A 16,507-nucleotide genomic window follows, 5' to 3' on the forward strand; every position below is an offset into this window, starting at 1 on the left:
TGAAATATTGCAGTCATCCAAAGCTGCCGTCCATGATAAATTATTTTCATTATATTGAAATTATCAACACTGCAACACCACATACTTTTTAAGCCCCCCCCCCCACAACACCACAAATCACAACAATAAACAAATAACCGTCTCCTCTTTTTTTTTTACTCTAGAATATTCCAAATGCGTTCTTATACAACTATTAAAGGGTTACAAGCATAACTTCGAATCCCCCAGCCTCCCATATTTAGATGGTCAATCTAATTTATGTTTGTTTCAGCTTCTTAATTAGATCTCCCTTTGGGTTCGAGGAACCACTTACTCCCCTATGCATGAGCATTTGGCAGGGATCAGAGCTAACAGAATCATTTTCTCTCTAACGGGTATTTGGAAGGAAAGCCAGTAAAATTACCCCCTAAATACATTATGTTTGTGGAAGACTTTAAACTTTCCTCGTTAACTTTTTATCTGTAAAGAAAAAAATCAAAGAGACCACCCTTTCAATGAATCTTTAGGATTTTCCCTTCGAAATAATGAGCGTGCGTGACGAGGTCCAGATTACTTAATAATATTATCAAAATGATATATAATCAATCAGTGGCGTACCTAGGATTTTCCAAAGGGGGTCAAATTTCGTTCGCCAAAAAAATTGACAAGCAAAAAAAAAAAAAAAGGTCTTTAAGTTCAAAGGAGGGGGCCACTTGTGGCTCGTCAGGGATCAGTTTTGACTCGTCAGGGGGGACAGGGATACGTCCTTTGCATGAGTTGTGACTCGTCAGGGGGGGGGGGCAGTCTGCCCCCTTAGGTATACGCTAGTGTAATCAATAGTTATTTCCGTTGTGTATTTTTATCATAAAATATACATCTACGGTATGTCTTTCACATACTTAGTACTGTTGTTAATTATGATCATGAAAAAAATATAAAGAGTAGAGCTTATCCATTGTTTCCCCAAATTAAATTTTACGTTAGGTAGGCCTACATGTATATCTGGCATAATTGAGCGAAATAAGGCCAGTGACGATATTCCCCCAATCAAATTTTACGTTAGGTAGGCCTATGTATATCTGACATAAAAATTATTGAGCGAAATAAGGCCAGTGACGATATTCGGCCCCCAATTCAATTTTACGTTAGGTAGGCCTACATGTATGTCTGGCATAATAAATTGAGCGAAATAAGGCCAGTGACGATATTAATATCTATTATATATCTTTAACACAAGTCAACCCTTTTGGCAATAAAAATTGTTATTTTCAGCATAATGAGATAGTAAATTAAGGACGTTCCACAGTTATGTTTGTGCGCATTATGATCTGCGCATAGTTTACACCATAGACAAATAAATACGGTTTACACTCTGCGCGCTGACGTCACAATGGATGAACAGGTGATTAATTAGCTGCGGGTATGTGCTGATTTTTCTCATCTTCTGCACTTTAACTGCAGATCCGATGCGTTATTTCATGAAGCTAAAAATTGGAATTATTCCATGGACCATTCAAAAAAAGATTCTCTACAATTTCAAAATACTTTACTCTGCAGTGCTGCCAAGAATCACGAATATTACCCCGAGTTTGAATAAATGGTAGAGTGGCTTTGATTTTTTCTTCACATAGATACTAAGCATTCGGCGCATTTTTGGTGTTTTAAAAAGCACATTTGCTCTAATAAAAATACTGATAGTTTAAAAACAAGCACATATGAACCCCTATTTTTTAATGTTTGTTCCTCTTAGGTAAACCGTCCTCTACAACTCTACAAATTTTGGTGAAAATGACATGGATTTTGAATAAAGTGCAGCATTTATTGTACTTTTGTAGTTTGTTACTGAAATTTCACATTTTTTAGATTGGGATTTTGTTATCTTTTACGCCATTTTTAAGAACTGACAGTGCTGTTAAACTTAAAATTGCAAACAAATAGCATTATAAATATATTCTCCATTCTAACGATACAATTATTAACTCTCTTGCGAAATTTGATGACTTTTTCATGTATTTTGACTGAGTAATAGAGGTTTAAACTCATTGTAGTAATCTTAGGGCGGTCTAAAAATGCCAAATTCTTTTGGATGCGCAATTCTTAAGAACATCAATTTGGGTGAACTTTGAAGTTCTATAGCAAAAAATCAAGCACATGGACCTATGTTAATTTTTGCATATTTCGAATATTAAGGTTCTAAAGTATCTATGTGCAAAGTTTGGTGAAAATGATATGGATTTCACTTTAACTGTACTGTGGAACGTCCTTAAACAAACTATTTTCAGCAGCCATCGAATCTGCATCTATCTTACAAGGACGCCCTCTACGTACAAATTACAGAGTAGCATTTTTCTGCAGCTATATAGCTAGCAGTCGACTTTATCAATTAATTTAAGTAATAATAGTTAGCGGTGCTCGTTGTTGTGAATTCCGGTACTAAGTAGCCGGACCATTAAGGAGCGCAGTCTGAATTACTTCTGGTATCAAGATGAAAGCAAAGATACTGATGATTGGGCCAACAGAGGTATGAATTGCTGGTTATTTGGCAGTCAGGCGCGTACGAGTACCGGCGCGGCGGTACCGGTACCATTAACGGAGCTGCGCACCCGCTCTGCAGGGTCAGCTCCGGGTACCGTCTCCGTAGCTACCGTTCATTTGCGGCCTCTTGCCTGAGGCTGAGAAGTGGGATGAAGAGGCAGTGACAATTCTTTATTCATGGAATTAGGCAGTGGGCGTAGGCTTTGTAGGTACTTTTTAGGCTTAGATATAGGCTAGGTTAGACAATGGTGATGTACCGGTACTTGCGCCAATAATGACATGATGTAGCTGGCAGCCGTCTGTTTCGAGGAGTTTCTTATTTTTAACATAGGCCCTATTAATTTTTTTTTAATTTCTCGTACACAGACGTCTCGCGATCGTGCAGCTGCCATTACTCATTAGGGGGTTAACAATGCAAAATCCTCCTGACGGGGCTCATTGATTTTTGTCTTTGTGGTCTTTATTTCATAAACAGAACGCCATGGGTTAATAATAATAAGGGCACAACTATAATGTAAAACTAAAAGAAATAAATAAACTAGACAACTTTGAGGTTACGTGTAACTGTCTTTAACCCTTTCCACGCGTACTTCGCACCAATGCACACTCAGTGCCGTGCGAACTTCGCATTTCACACTCAACAAACAATGCATTGTTTCCCTCCCTGAAAATAATTCAGTACAGATGCGCACAAAGAGTTAATAACCGTGGCCAAGAGACCAACACAAGGTGGTGCGCTTACAACTTAGCGCATGTAACATTGAATCATCATTATAATTGTAAAACAACATACTGGCGGAACTGTACCAAAATAAAGATTTTTATTCCTTTTTTGCCTGAAATGCACCAAAACGGGAAAATAAACTGAAAAGGAAAAAAACAGTGACTTTCATGCTTACATATATTTTTCTATAATGAATATTAACATACTTAAGGCACAGGAAATACTACCGGTATTTCTTTACATGATGAATGCGTAGCTTTACGACTCCTAATGTACATCAGGCGGCAGCTGCAGCAAAATAAAGATGTGTTTTGAAAACACAGCAGGACTTTTTGTAAGTGAGTTTGTGGTATTTTCTTCTTGCTTAAGGATCTTTAGAATATTTACCACAAATTAGTGACAGATCATTTGTTCAAATATTAAAATTGGCATAATTAGGTCCCCCATCATACATCCAATGTTGAAATTAAAAATATTGTCTTAAAGAAAAATAAAATATTGAGGAATGAAATATTCCTGTAGAATGAAGAATTATTTAATGAGACTAATTTAATTGACTAATATATACTGTCTTTGGAGCGTTGTGGCCCAGTGGATTAGTCTTCTGACTTTGAAACAGGGGGACGTTGGTTCAAATCCCAGCCATGGCGTAGTTTCCTTCAGCAAAAAATTTATCCACATTGTGCTGCACTCAACCCAGGTAAGTTGAATGGGTACCAGGCAGGACTAATTCCTTGAATGCACCGAGTGCTGAAAGGCAGCTCGCGCTAAAGCCGGGGAAATAATAATAAAAAATGCGCCTCGGAATAGATTATTTCTAGATAGATGGCACTATATAAATGCCTATTATTATTATGATGCAACATTGACATCGAACAAAAGTTGAGAGTGTAACGTGCAAGCGCCATTTGAATTCAATAAATGGACAAAATGTAACTCATCATACCTCAGCACACCTCATTGGCTTAGTGAGATGAGAGTGCTATAAAGCAGCATTTCTCATTGGATACTAGTATTTCTTCAAAAATTGTTGCATGTTTCCAAGATAAAATTAAGATTTATGGTTCTCAGAATACCAATTCAAGGGGATTTTAAGGATATTTTGTCTCACTGATTTTAACAGGAATAAAATATTTTATTTTTATTAAAGATAAAGTAGATCTCAGAAATGAGAATACCACACCTGGTCCTATCATGGGATCTGGATTGTGTAACATTTGTATTTGGCTCCAGTGTGTCTTGAAGATTGATGTTAAGGGAATAGATTTAGACTGGCAAATTAGAAACAATTATTTGCATGATAATCAGATATTGTAGTGGCAATATTTGCCTCCCCTGACAAAGTTATAAAAGTAAAAGGGTAAGATATAATGTGATAGAAATAATGAATTGGGAAATGGAGGGGGCAGGGAAATTGTAAGAGAAAACAAGGGAGAAAAAAAGATACCCCAAAAGAAGAGAAAAAGAACAGAAAAAAAATTGTGGAGTGATAAAAAGTCTTTGAAAAAGTCTCCTCCATCCAAAATATGAGAATGACAATTCAGAACTAAGCTCTGCTAGAAGGGAGAGCATGGCAATGGTAATCCGCCAATGTAATGCCTAAAGGCAAGGATGAGAAAAATAAAAGGAGGAAGAAAAGGGAAGAAGGGGAAGGGAAGAATTTCAATTAGCAAAATTTTAGGTCAATGTATCAAAATTAAATTTATGCTTGTGCTTTTAGCTTGCATTCCATTTTTTAATGAGTACTTTTCATGAGGGGATCACAGTGAATGTCTTGTTTTCAAGTATAAAAAGTATTTTAGCTCACGCTTTCATTAGTTTGCTATACTTGTATGCATCATGTTTATGATTACAAAATAGCGCGTGAAATGTCCCATATTCTGGTCCAAATTATGAAACTAAAATCAGCCAGATGTGCTTTATTCACATTATTTCTTCAATGTATGTAATCATGTGTACGATTTTCTATAAATAGTCTTAAACTCTCTCCAGGTTGGCCTATTTCTTTTGTGGCATGTAACATATTTTTCAAAAAGATCTTAAAATGTTTTGTTGTCAGAGTAGCAATTTGCATTTCAGCTTGCTCTTCACGTTTCCTTTCAGTGTTAATCGTATATCAAAGTATTGGCGATGAGACTGTATACATATGTTTTGATGGTCACATGAAAAAATTTGCAAAAGTAAAGTTCATTTTAATTGTACAATTTATTTTGTTGGACAAGGCTCTTAATTGTTTGGTGAATCGAGCCATTGATCATCATGAGATGAAGTTGATCAGCAGATCAATAATGTTTCTTTTCTATTTTTTTTTCTAGTCTGGGAAGACGGTAATTTCCAACTTTCTTGCTGATGCAACTGATGTATCTGGTGGTGACTACCATCCTACACAAGGTGTTAGGTAAGATGAAAGGTTACAACTTGATCTAAGATCCATCCTAAACCAAAAAAATTGTTATAATGATATCATCCCGTCTACTGTCGTGTAGTCTCCTGAAGACGACAAGAACACACTTGTTGAAACGTCGAGTTTGGGTGGTCCTTTTCAGGACCAGCATTTGCCCGAGGAAGATACATGGTGTTCCGTGAAACCTACTAAACCATGTCATGTAGTCTAATCGCAAAAATTGAAATGACGAATGTGGACCCAGAATCATTTCATTGTCACAACATTTCAGTGTTATTTGGTATCAATGCTCTGAATACTGTTTCAACTCTGGTTAGATATCTATTTAAATTTCTGTCATAATTGTATGAATTATATAACAATGAAAAATGTTTAAAACAGTATTCTTTATATTTTTGTTATGTTTAAAGATATCAGAAACTACATTGTGACCCATTCATTATATTCCAGACCATTATTTTATTAATCCTACACAAGGTGTTAGGTAAGATGAAAGGTTACAACTTGATCTAAGATCCATCCTAAACCAAAAAAATTGTTATAATGATATCATCCCGTCTACTGTCGTGTAGTCTCCTGAAGACGACAAGAACACACTTGTTGAAACGTCGAGTTTGGGTGGTCCTTTTCAGGACCAGCATTTGCCCGAGGAAGATACATGGTGTTCCGTGAAACCTACTAAACCATGTCATGTAGTCTAATCGCAAAAATTGAAATGACGAATGTGGACCCAGAATCATTTCATTGTCACAACATTTCAGTGTTATTTGGTATCAATGCTCTGAATACTGTTTCAACTCTGGTTAGATATCTATTTAAATTTCTGTCATAATTGTATGAATTATATAACAATGAAAAATGTTTAAAACAGTATTCTTTATATTTTTGTTATGTTTAAAGATATCAGAAACTACATTGTGACCCATTCATTATATTCCAGACCATTATTTTATTAATCATTATGTCCACCATTTCAATAGCTAGGGAGAGGTGAAAAGTTTTAAGTAGGCCCATTGGATTATACATGAGATATTGATACATTATTGATAAATTTGCACATTGGACTGAAGACAACTTGTTCCATTGTAGCTATAGTATACACAAATGATGAAAATTGACATGTATAATACTTTTGATAATACAATAGAAAAAAAAATCAGATAAAAATATATCCCATGGACCCTTGTTTATAAAAAGACTTGGATTTGGATCCCTTGAAATCTTTTTTGACTACCAAAAATCTCTTATGACTTCTACATGTAGAAGGCAAAATAGAATAGAAATGGTTTAATAATGAAAATCACTTTACATCCGGTCCCCAAAACCAAATTATATTAGATGTAAATTTGTAATGTAATAGATGTAAATAAATAACACTTTTACACATTGTCTGAGATGAAAAGATTGTATCAAATTTGAATTAGTGTATTTTCAAGATATTTTGTAGATATTCAAGTCATCTGACTTATTTTCCTTTTTGTGTTTCAGGATTCTGGAGTTTGAAAGTGGATCTTTGAACGTCGGTAATAGATCGCTTATAGCTGAAGTTGAGCTGTGGGATTGCAGTGGAGATCAAAAGTGAGTCAATGGAAATTAGACATACTTTATCTGTCAACAAAACCCAGTTCAGTCTTCATAGAGGAGGAGAGACAAGGATCTATAGAGAGAAAAAACAGGAATGGGGAAGGGAGTTTGAAGGAATGTAGTAGTGTTTGCAGTGGACAGTTGGCAGCGTATTGTAACTTTTAGGCTTTTAAATACGTCCCTGTTTTGTTTGTTTGTGTACTGGTTTTGGGGGTTTTTATTGCTAAAAGCATTTCCGGTAAGCTAAATGCATAATTTCAGCAAAAAAAAATTAAGTTAAATATTACGTATGTCATTAATTGGTAACCATTTGCCATTTATTTTTAAAAATGAATTCTTTTTGCTGCCTTCTACATTTATAAAGCTAATGGCTTTCAGAATTGGCAATATTTGTGCTACACCATGCACACATGTTCCTCAGCCTGATTATTGCTTAAAGGGGAATCCAGCCTTGGCCATAAAATGTTGTGTTGGGAAGGAGAAAAATAAATTAAACAGAATGGTGAAAGTATGAAAGAAATCGGACAAGCAATAGGAAAGTTATAGCTGCTTTAAAATTGAGATCATTAATACTATGTAGATTTCAAATTGGCAACTGGGTAATTAAATTATGACAAGGGGCAAGGACAACTTTCCCATAGGCCATGTATTTTATTATCAGGGATTTGTGGTTTTCTCTTAAGTACCCATTCCCCTGGGGCAGTAATCTGAATATAACCCAGGTAGTATATCGTTTTATGTCCTGATGAAATAAAAATATAATTTGAAATAAAACTTATGGGAAAAATTACATTTTAGCCATAATATGTATTGGAGTACATGGAAGAGTAGTCCTTGCCTTACATCACTATGACATCCCATATGCGGCCAATTTGAAGTCTCCATGGGTATAGTGATTACCAATATTTATATCTTTTAAAAATTCATAACTTTCTTGTTTTTTGTCCAATATTGTTCAAACTTTCACCCATTAACTTGTCTGATTTTTCTTTTCTTTATAAAAACAAGTTTTTATTTGGGTTGGATTCCCCTTTAAGGCTTTGCAGGAATATGTTTTATCCCTAACTGGGATTTGCTTAGTGAAGTATTGTAAAATGTAGTTCATCTATGTACATGGTTGAAAGCACATTCAATATCCATTCAATTTTAGCCTTGTCTGTATTTATTTGTTCAAATTGTACTGTATTGTTAATTTCCTGCACTTTATTGCATATGAATAATCAAACATGGTGACCCACGTTGCAAAAAAAAAAATTGTTTTTGTTAATAGATTTGATGAATGTTGGCCTGCTTTCATGAAAGATGCTTCAGGAGTTGTCATAGTCTACAATCCAGACCAAGCAAGTCATGAGAGAGAATTGGATACATGGTTAGTATACAAATGTTAGTTGTCAGTCGGTTATTTATGGGCTTGAGATTTGTTCAATAAAAATATCTATTCCTTAGCCTTCTTACATATATATCACCTCATTTCTTTTAACAGTTCAGAGTGCCGTTTCATATAAGACTTGCCATAATGACAAATGCTAGATTTCGAGAACAAATTTACTATCGGCCAATCAGATTGAAGGATTTCAGTGACTTATAACTGCTAGGGTAAATTTGTTATTGTTTTATTATGTTTGTGTAACACAATTGTAGTTCTGCACTGGTTTCCTCCATGCACCAGAATCTTGGGCAGTGTTATCCCCAGGTTGCTTCTTCTTAAAGGTCAAGTCCACCCCAGAAAAATGTTGATTTGAATAAAAAGAGAAAAATCAAACTAGTACAACAAAATTTCATCAAAATCAATGTAAAATAAGAAAGTTATGACATTTTAGAGTTTCAATTATTTTTCACAAAACAGTGATATGTACAACTGAGTGACATGATAATGTCCCTCACCAGGAACGTGAGAGGGACGTCCCTGCCCTCACTCACTATTTCTTTTATTTTTTATTGTTTGAATTATACAATATTTCATTTTTTACAAATTTGACAATAAGGACCATCTTGACTGAACCATATAGTATTAAACAATGCTAATCCCACATGTTCAAGGAGGAATCAATCGTTGTTGTCTCACCTGCATAGCAGAGTGAGACTATAGGCGCCGCTTTTCCGACGGCGGCGGCGGCGGCGGCGTCAACACCAAGGTTAAGTTTTTGAAATGACAGCATAACTTAGAAAGTATATGGACCTAGTTCATGAAACTTGGCCATAAGGTTAATCAAGTATTACTGAACATCCTGCCTGAGTTTCATGTCACATGACCATGGTCATTGGTCATTTAGGGTCAATGAACTTAGACCATGTTGGGGGAATCAACATCAAAATCTTAACCTAAGGTTAAGTTTTTGAAATGTCATCATAACTTAGAAAATATATGGACCTAGGTTCATGAAACTTATACATAAGGTTAATCAAGTATCACTGAACATCCTGCATGAGTTTCACGTCACATGACCAAGGTCAATGGTCATTTAGGGTCAATGAACTTTGGCCGAATTGGGGGTATCTGTAGATTTACCATCATAACTTTAAAAGTTTATGGATCTGATTCATGAAACTTGGACATAATAGTAATCAAGTATTACTGAACATCCTGTGCAAGTTTCAGGTCACATGATCAAGGTCAAAGGTCATTTAGGGTCAATGAACTTTGGTCAAATTGGGGTATTTGTTGAATTACCGCCATAACTTTGAAAGTGTGTTGGTCTAGTTCATAAAACTTGGACATAAGAGTAATGAAGTATCACTGAACATCCTTTGCGCATTTTAGGTCACATGACCAAGGTCAAAGGTCAATGAATTCTGGCCATAATGGGGGTATCTGTTGAATTACCATCATAACTTGGAAAGTTGATGGCTCTTTCTCTTGAAACTTGGACATAAGAGTAATCAAGTATCACTGAACATCCTGTGCGAGTTTCAGGTCACATGATCAAGGTCAAAGGTCATGTAAGATCAATGAACTTTGGCCACGTTGGGGGTATTTGTTGAATTACCATCATATCTCTATAAGTGTATGGGTCTAGTTCATAAAACGTGGAAATAAGAGTAACCAAGTATCACTGAACATCTTGTGCGAGTTATAGTAGTTTTCGAAATCAGCACTGCTGCTATATTGAATCGCGTGATGCAGGTGAGACGGCCAGAGGCATTCATCTTGTTTCACCTTGCAATGAGGAGAAAATAAGAATATTTCATATAACAAAATACAAAAGAAATAGTGAGTGGATGACGTCATCAGTCTCCTCATTTGCATATAGACCAGGATGTGCATAAACTGTTTTGTGAAATTAAGCGAAACTTTAAAATGTCATAACTTTCTTATTTTACATCCGATTTTGATGAAATTAATGATTGTTTATGCACACGTCTTTGGCCAAATGATCATGGTCAAAGGTCATTTTGGGCCAATTGACATAGTATTTTATAATTATCTGAGTGTTTTCTTTTGTTAATAATAATTCAATAGCTATTTTCAAAGTCAGTAATGCTGCTATATTGAATCGCGTAACGCAGGCGAGACTGCTAGAGGCGGTCCACTTATTTGCCTAATCTGTCCTGATCTTGCATACATTTTACTTCTAGAGGATGTCCACCCTATTATGAAGATGATTTTATAAGACACAAGAGTCCGAGGAATCCTGTAAGCAGCTTCCCATTAGAAATCATTACATACATGTGTAGACAAACCAATGGGGGCTGCAGGAAAACTGCAATGAAAAAGAGGCATAGCATCCTTATACTTTATAGCAGGATTTCTGCTATAGAAACACACGGCACAGACTTTGCCAAGGTAGATGAGATACATTCAGATTTCAGATTTTGAAGGTTTTATTTCTCAGAACAATATTTAAAAATCATGCAAGCACGAGTAATATAACTTCATCAAAATAATGACATAATCATAAAGATTTATGTATATACAAATATGAACAAAGCAATTATTACAAGATTAAGGAAGAGCATAAGAAAAGTATAACATTAGTCCCTCGTGGGGTTAGATACATATTGCAAATCTGAAAAAGTAATATGAACCACGTAACACACACATTTGATTGAGATTATATGAGGGCAACTGAATTGAGCACACACGAAAGAAAAAATATGATATCTCAAATAATCAGTGGAAAAAAATGAAGGAGAATGAATGTAAGAAGGGCAGATTAGGAGAATATACAAGAAGAAGAGTAGTTGAAACGGTGTATAAAGTTGGGTATCGCAGTCACACAGAAAAGAAAAGAGGAGTAAGAACATTAATGAATGGTTGGATATAAACCCATCAAAGATCAATTTTGTGGATTTTGATTTGTGGATTCAGAATTTTGAAATTGAGGAGGCAGAAAGACCAAATTTGAAAATAGAGGGGGACATAAATGACAATGTTATGTTCAGTATTCTCAAAATATTGATTGGGTACATGTCCCTTTCACCTCAAGCCTGGATCCACTTTGATATCCAACTGTTGATGGGCTTGCACTGTGTGTCTTTATAGGTTCATTGATTATGAACATTTATTATCACGTACTTTCATCTCTATTTTGTTATCGTATTCAAGGTACAATCATTTCATAACTCAACAAGGACTGAAAGATTCGCAGTGCATCATTTTTGGACATCATCGGCCAAACACATCCCAGGCGGTTCGGGTACAAATATGTAAGTTGTGTTTACACTACGGCGCATTGTCTCCAAGCTCAAGACTATTCAGGGTAACAGGCATTTATCCAGGATTTACCGGGAGGGGGGGCAAACATTTTCTCACCCCCAAAAAAAGGTGTGCCCCTTTTGATTCCATGCCTTGTTTAACAGTGAAATGAAGCAGATATTATTTCTGTCTTCAGTTTTAAGTTAAGGTCGCATTTACGCAAATTTACGATACCAAATAGGATTTTATGTCTTAGCCCCTAATATGTCATCTCCCATAAACAAAAGGAAATAAAAGTAAAGTAAGTTTTCTTGTCTTCTGCATTGTGCCACCAACCACTTTTCCTTGTTTCCAGCTTGTATTGATTTTTTTCATTTTAGACATTGCAAAGTTATGTCATGTGCCATTATGGAAATGGGTGTGGAGTTAAGATAATGGAGTGTTAACTAATGATGATCTTCATGGTTATATTCTAATGATCATAATCTTTATTTTTCAGCATCTAACATGACGCGGGTCAATCATGTACAAACAAACCTGGAGGATGAATCTGACCAAGTGAGGGCGGACTTCAACTTGTTCCTGAGTAAGGTACTCGGTGCAATCAGCAAGAGGCAAGATCAAGAGGAACTCAGTATCATTCAGTGAAATCCTTGGTCATATATGAAAAGAAAAAAATCACCTTGATTATAATACAGTGTAGGGCTGCTCAATATGATTGTGACAATGTTGGCATTTTGACATTGGGACCTCGATAAGTAGAAGATATTTAGAAGACAATATCTCACCTTGATGATAATATTGTGTGTCTGTGAGGTAGACACTGCTTGTTACGACAGACCTCATGGAATTTAACAATTTGAATTCACCAGAATATTATCGTGTGAAAGCTGAGGAAAGCAGTAATTTTGATGATTTCAAATTTGGAGCATTACTGCATGGTATAGATAAGAAAATCCAAGCCAGGTTACCGATGGCTCTGTGGCTGAGCTCAACCGGGTTTTAATAACATAACATAAGACACAGGGCCTTGTCTATTCAACCAAAGATACTACAAGGGGAATATTGGACACTTCGGCGATTTTTGAAACGCTCGATTAATGCCCATGGGGAAGGGCGCCCACTAGCGTTGAGTAAGTAAACCATCGCACATTGTCACGCAGCTGTGTATGAAACATATGATGGAAATGAGAGAGGGGACTTTGGAGAGGGCTCAAGGGTGGCGCATGGGAATAATTCCAGCTTTTATTACCCCCAAACCTCTGAAATATATTCATCTCTAATTGAAGAAAAAAAAAATCTTAAAATGTACAAATAGTCTATTCACCCCTCCACCATTTCTCTCATATGTTTTGTACACAACCATATCGCGATACGCAACGGTGATAAAAGGTCGTTACTTAACACTGTGGGGCGCTCTCCCTGGGCGCTTCATTGCGCGCTCTATGTACCGTCCGATCTTCCCCTTGTAGTATCTTTGATTTAACTGAGGAAATAAAGCATGACAGTGTGCTTCTAGTCTAATAGTTTACCAACTTTTTTTCTAGTTCTTTCTAAAAGATTCTAAATCATGTGAATAAGGGAGTTTTGTGTGAAAATATTGTTGCTTAAAAACTGATAGCCACTTTGTTTAAGTAAATAATTAGATTTTGTCTTCTCTTGAAGGGAATGGGTTACCCTTTTTATAGAGATAATGTTTGAATCTGTGCCTGATTTGTAAATTGTTTAGCATGACCTTTATCATAAGACCTTTGATTATGATCTTTACGTGGATACAGGGATTTATACATGTTTGAAAAAACAGGATAATCTCTGTTAACAGGACCATCATCAGTTTTTCATTGATCCTCTGTACTTGTAGCTCTGATGACATAAATATATCTGAATAACAGCTGGTATGAAATTTGCATGTTTTTTTTTAACTGAGGATAAATGTTGATTGATGGCTTGGCCAAGGGATTTCTTAATCACCACACATGGATACTTTAAAAAATAAATTTCCCTAATGGATGGTTTGTGAGGAATCAATTATTTATTTCACCACAATTTTACCTAAACTTTCATATATAGAATCTGTACCTGAATTTAGTCCATGTACAGTGCCTGTGGTTTAAGTGAGGCACCGCTTACCGCAAATTTCCCCTTTCATATCCAGGTGAATTAAGATATTACATAAAACAAGTTTTTTTTTCTTTATTACTATCCAACAACATTCAGAATTCAACTCCTTGGTTGAAGTCACCTGTCCATTCACATGTGTTTATTTTGTCTGTGACATATATAGCATTCAAGCCCTTTCACTTTATGTGTACTGATGAAAGCATCCTCTTAGGAGAGAGGTGACTATTTCAATGTTTGGCGAAAAATCCCAACACTTTTTTTAATAAGTATCATTTAAGATCTTGACAGACTTCATGTACATGTGATGTGTACAGAGTATGTACAAATAGATAATGTACATTTACAACTTGTATAAAAAGAAAAACTAAAACAAATCCATTTTATCCTAGTAATTGTAAATAATAGAGTCTTGTAGCGATTATTTGCGTGTATGTAAATATATATTAATTAAATATTGAATATTCAGCATATGTGTAAAGTTAGCTTGTCAAATTTTGTTGATTTTTGTCTCACCTGCATAGCAGTGTGAGACTAAAGGCGCCGCTTTTCCGACGGCGGCGGCGTCAACATCAAATCTTAACCTAAGGTTAAGTTTTTGAAATGACAGCATAACTTAGAAAGTATATGGACCTAGTTCATGAAACTTGGCCATAAGTCCATAAGGTTAATCAAGTATTACTGAAGATCCTGCATGAGTTTCACGTCACATGACCAAGGTCAAAGGTCATTTCGGGTCAATGAACTTTGGCCGAATTGGGGGTATCTGTTGAATTACCATCATAACTTTAAAAGTATATTGGTCTAGTTCATTAAACTTGGACATAAGAGTAATCAAGTATCACTGAACATCGTGTGCGCATTTCAGGTCACATGACCAAGGTCAAAGGTCAATGAACTTTGGCCGAATGGGGGTATCTGTTGAATTACCACCATAACTTTGAAGTTTATGGATCTGATTCATGAAACTTGGACATAAGAGTAATCAAGTATCACTGCACGTCCTGTGCGAGTTTCAGGTCACATGATCAAGGTCAAAGGTCATATAAGGTCAATGAACTTTGGCCAAATTGGGGGTATTTGTTGAATTACCATCATATCTCTGTAAGTGTATTGGTCTAGTTCATAAAACGTGGACATAAGAGTAACCAAGTATCACTGAACATCTTGTGCGAGTTATAGTAGGTTTCAAAGTCAGCACTGCTGCTATATTGAATCGCGTGATGCAGGTGAGACCGCCAGAGGCATTCCACTTGTTGTATTTTTCTGCTGAGTGATGTAATAGCCAAATGCTGTATGGAAGTTGGTGATGGTGAAGATTGGGTAGATATCTTGGTCTTTGAAATGCAGATTTGTACACCTTAAAAAATGGCACTGAGGAAACGTATGTTAAAAAAAATTTGACTTGCATTTATTATGAGCAAATTTGAAAATGAACAGAAGACAAAATCAAACATGTGACGGTCATATGTCATGTATTGTAAATTCTATATAATGTAAATTTCTCAGAAAATAGAATCATGTTATACCTGCGCTTTTTAATACATCATCAGACATCATTTCGTTCCTGCTTCTATAAGAAAAATAAATCAAGCCAAGAACCATCAATAAAAGAGAATTTATATCACATTATGGGGCAGCTGCTTCCATATGATGTCACCAATCCAAAAGGTGGTAACTTGTTTGTTCTTTGATAATTTTTGTCAACTCTTCACCAATATTTTTCTCTAATTCTGCTATCATTAGAACAAATCATCGGTGAACTTTCCATTGGAAGAAAATCAAGGTGTTCAGTGGGTTCAAAAACCCAAATGAAAGTATTCAAAACACGGGGGTTCAGGGTAGGATGTCATGAACAGTTTTGTGTTTGTGCAGTCCTCTTAACTAATTTGCTCTCGGCCTGTCGGAAGGAGTAGTTTAGAACAAAATTTAGTGAAAATCACTAGTTAATGCATTGCTCCCCTCAGTCATCCAGGTTTTAAATCTGGGGCCGTTTTACAAAAAGAGTTGCAACTGTTGTAAATTTGCCATTATGGCAACTACCATGGTAACCTTGATTTTGATGAGCCCTGTTACCATGGTAGTTGCCATAATGGAAAAGTTAAAAACAGTTGTAACTCTTTATGAAACGGGCCCCTGGTCTAGTCTCCGACTACAGGGTTGTCTAGATATCCATCACACAATAGTTTACTCTCACTTCCTCCCTTTAATTAAAGGAGAATGAAACTCTTGGAGCAAGTTAGCTTTTGTGAAAGCAGAAAAATCAAAGAATAAGATCAACAAAAGTTTGAGTAAAATAGGACTAGCAATAGAAGAGTTATGAGCATTTGAATGTCGAGATCACTAATGCTATGGAGATCCTCCCATTGGCAATGCGACCAAGATCTATGATGTCACAGATGAACAACTCTCCCCTTTTGGACACTGAAAATATACCCCAAAATATCTCGTTTTGCTCATTCTAACCATATGACAAACGATTCATCAATTATATAATGTTGTGAAACCTCTGTACTTGTCCTCTCAT

General features: G+C 35.8%; 1 protein-coding gene across 1 annotated transcript; it reads left to right on the plus strand.

Annotated features, from left to right (window-relative positions):
* Nucleotides 1-2,300: 2,300 nt before the first annotated feature.
* On the plus strand, nt 2,301-14,453 carry LOC129254541 (intraflagellar transport protein 22 homolog). The gene is made up of 6 exons (XM_064113628.1): nt 2,301-2,500; nt 5,554-5,636; nt 7,131-7,220; nt 8,497-8,595; nt 11,773-11,873; nt 12,362-14,453. Exons 1-6 carry the CDS (start codon nt 2,465-2,467, stop codon nt 12,508-12,510), a joined length of 558 nt encoding a protein of 185 aa, XP_063969698.1. The 5' UTR covers nt 2,301-2,464; the 3' UTR covers nt 12,511-14,453.
* The last annotated feature ends 2,054 nt before the right edge of the window (nt 14,454-16,507 follow it).

The sequence above is a fragment of the Lytechinus pictus genome, chromosome 2 (assembly GCF_037042905.1).
Source record: "Lytechinus pictus isolate F3 Inbred chromosome 2, Lp3.0, whole genome shotgun sequence".
NCBI classification, from domain to species: domain Eukaryota; kingdom Metazoa; phylum Echinodermata; class Echinoidea; order Temnopleuroida; family Toxopneustidae; genus Lytechinus; species Lytechinus pictus.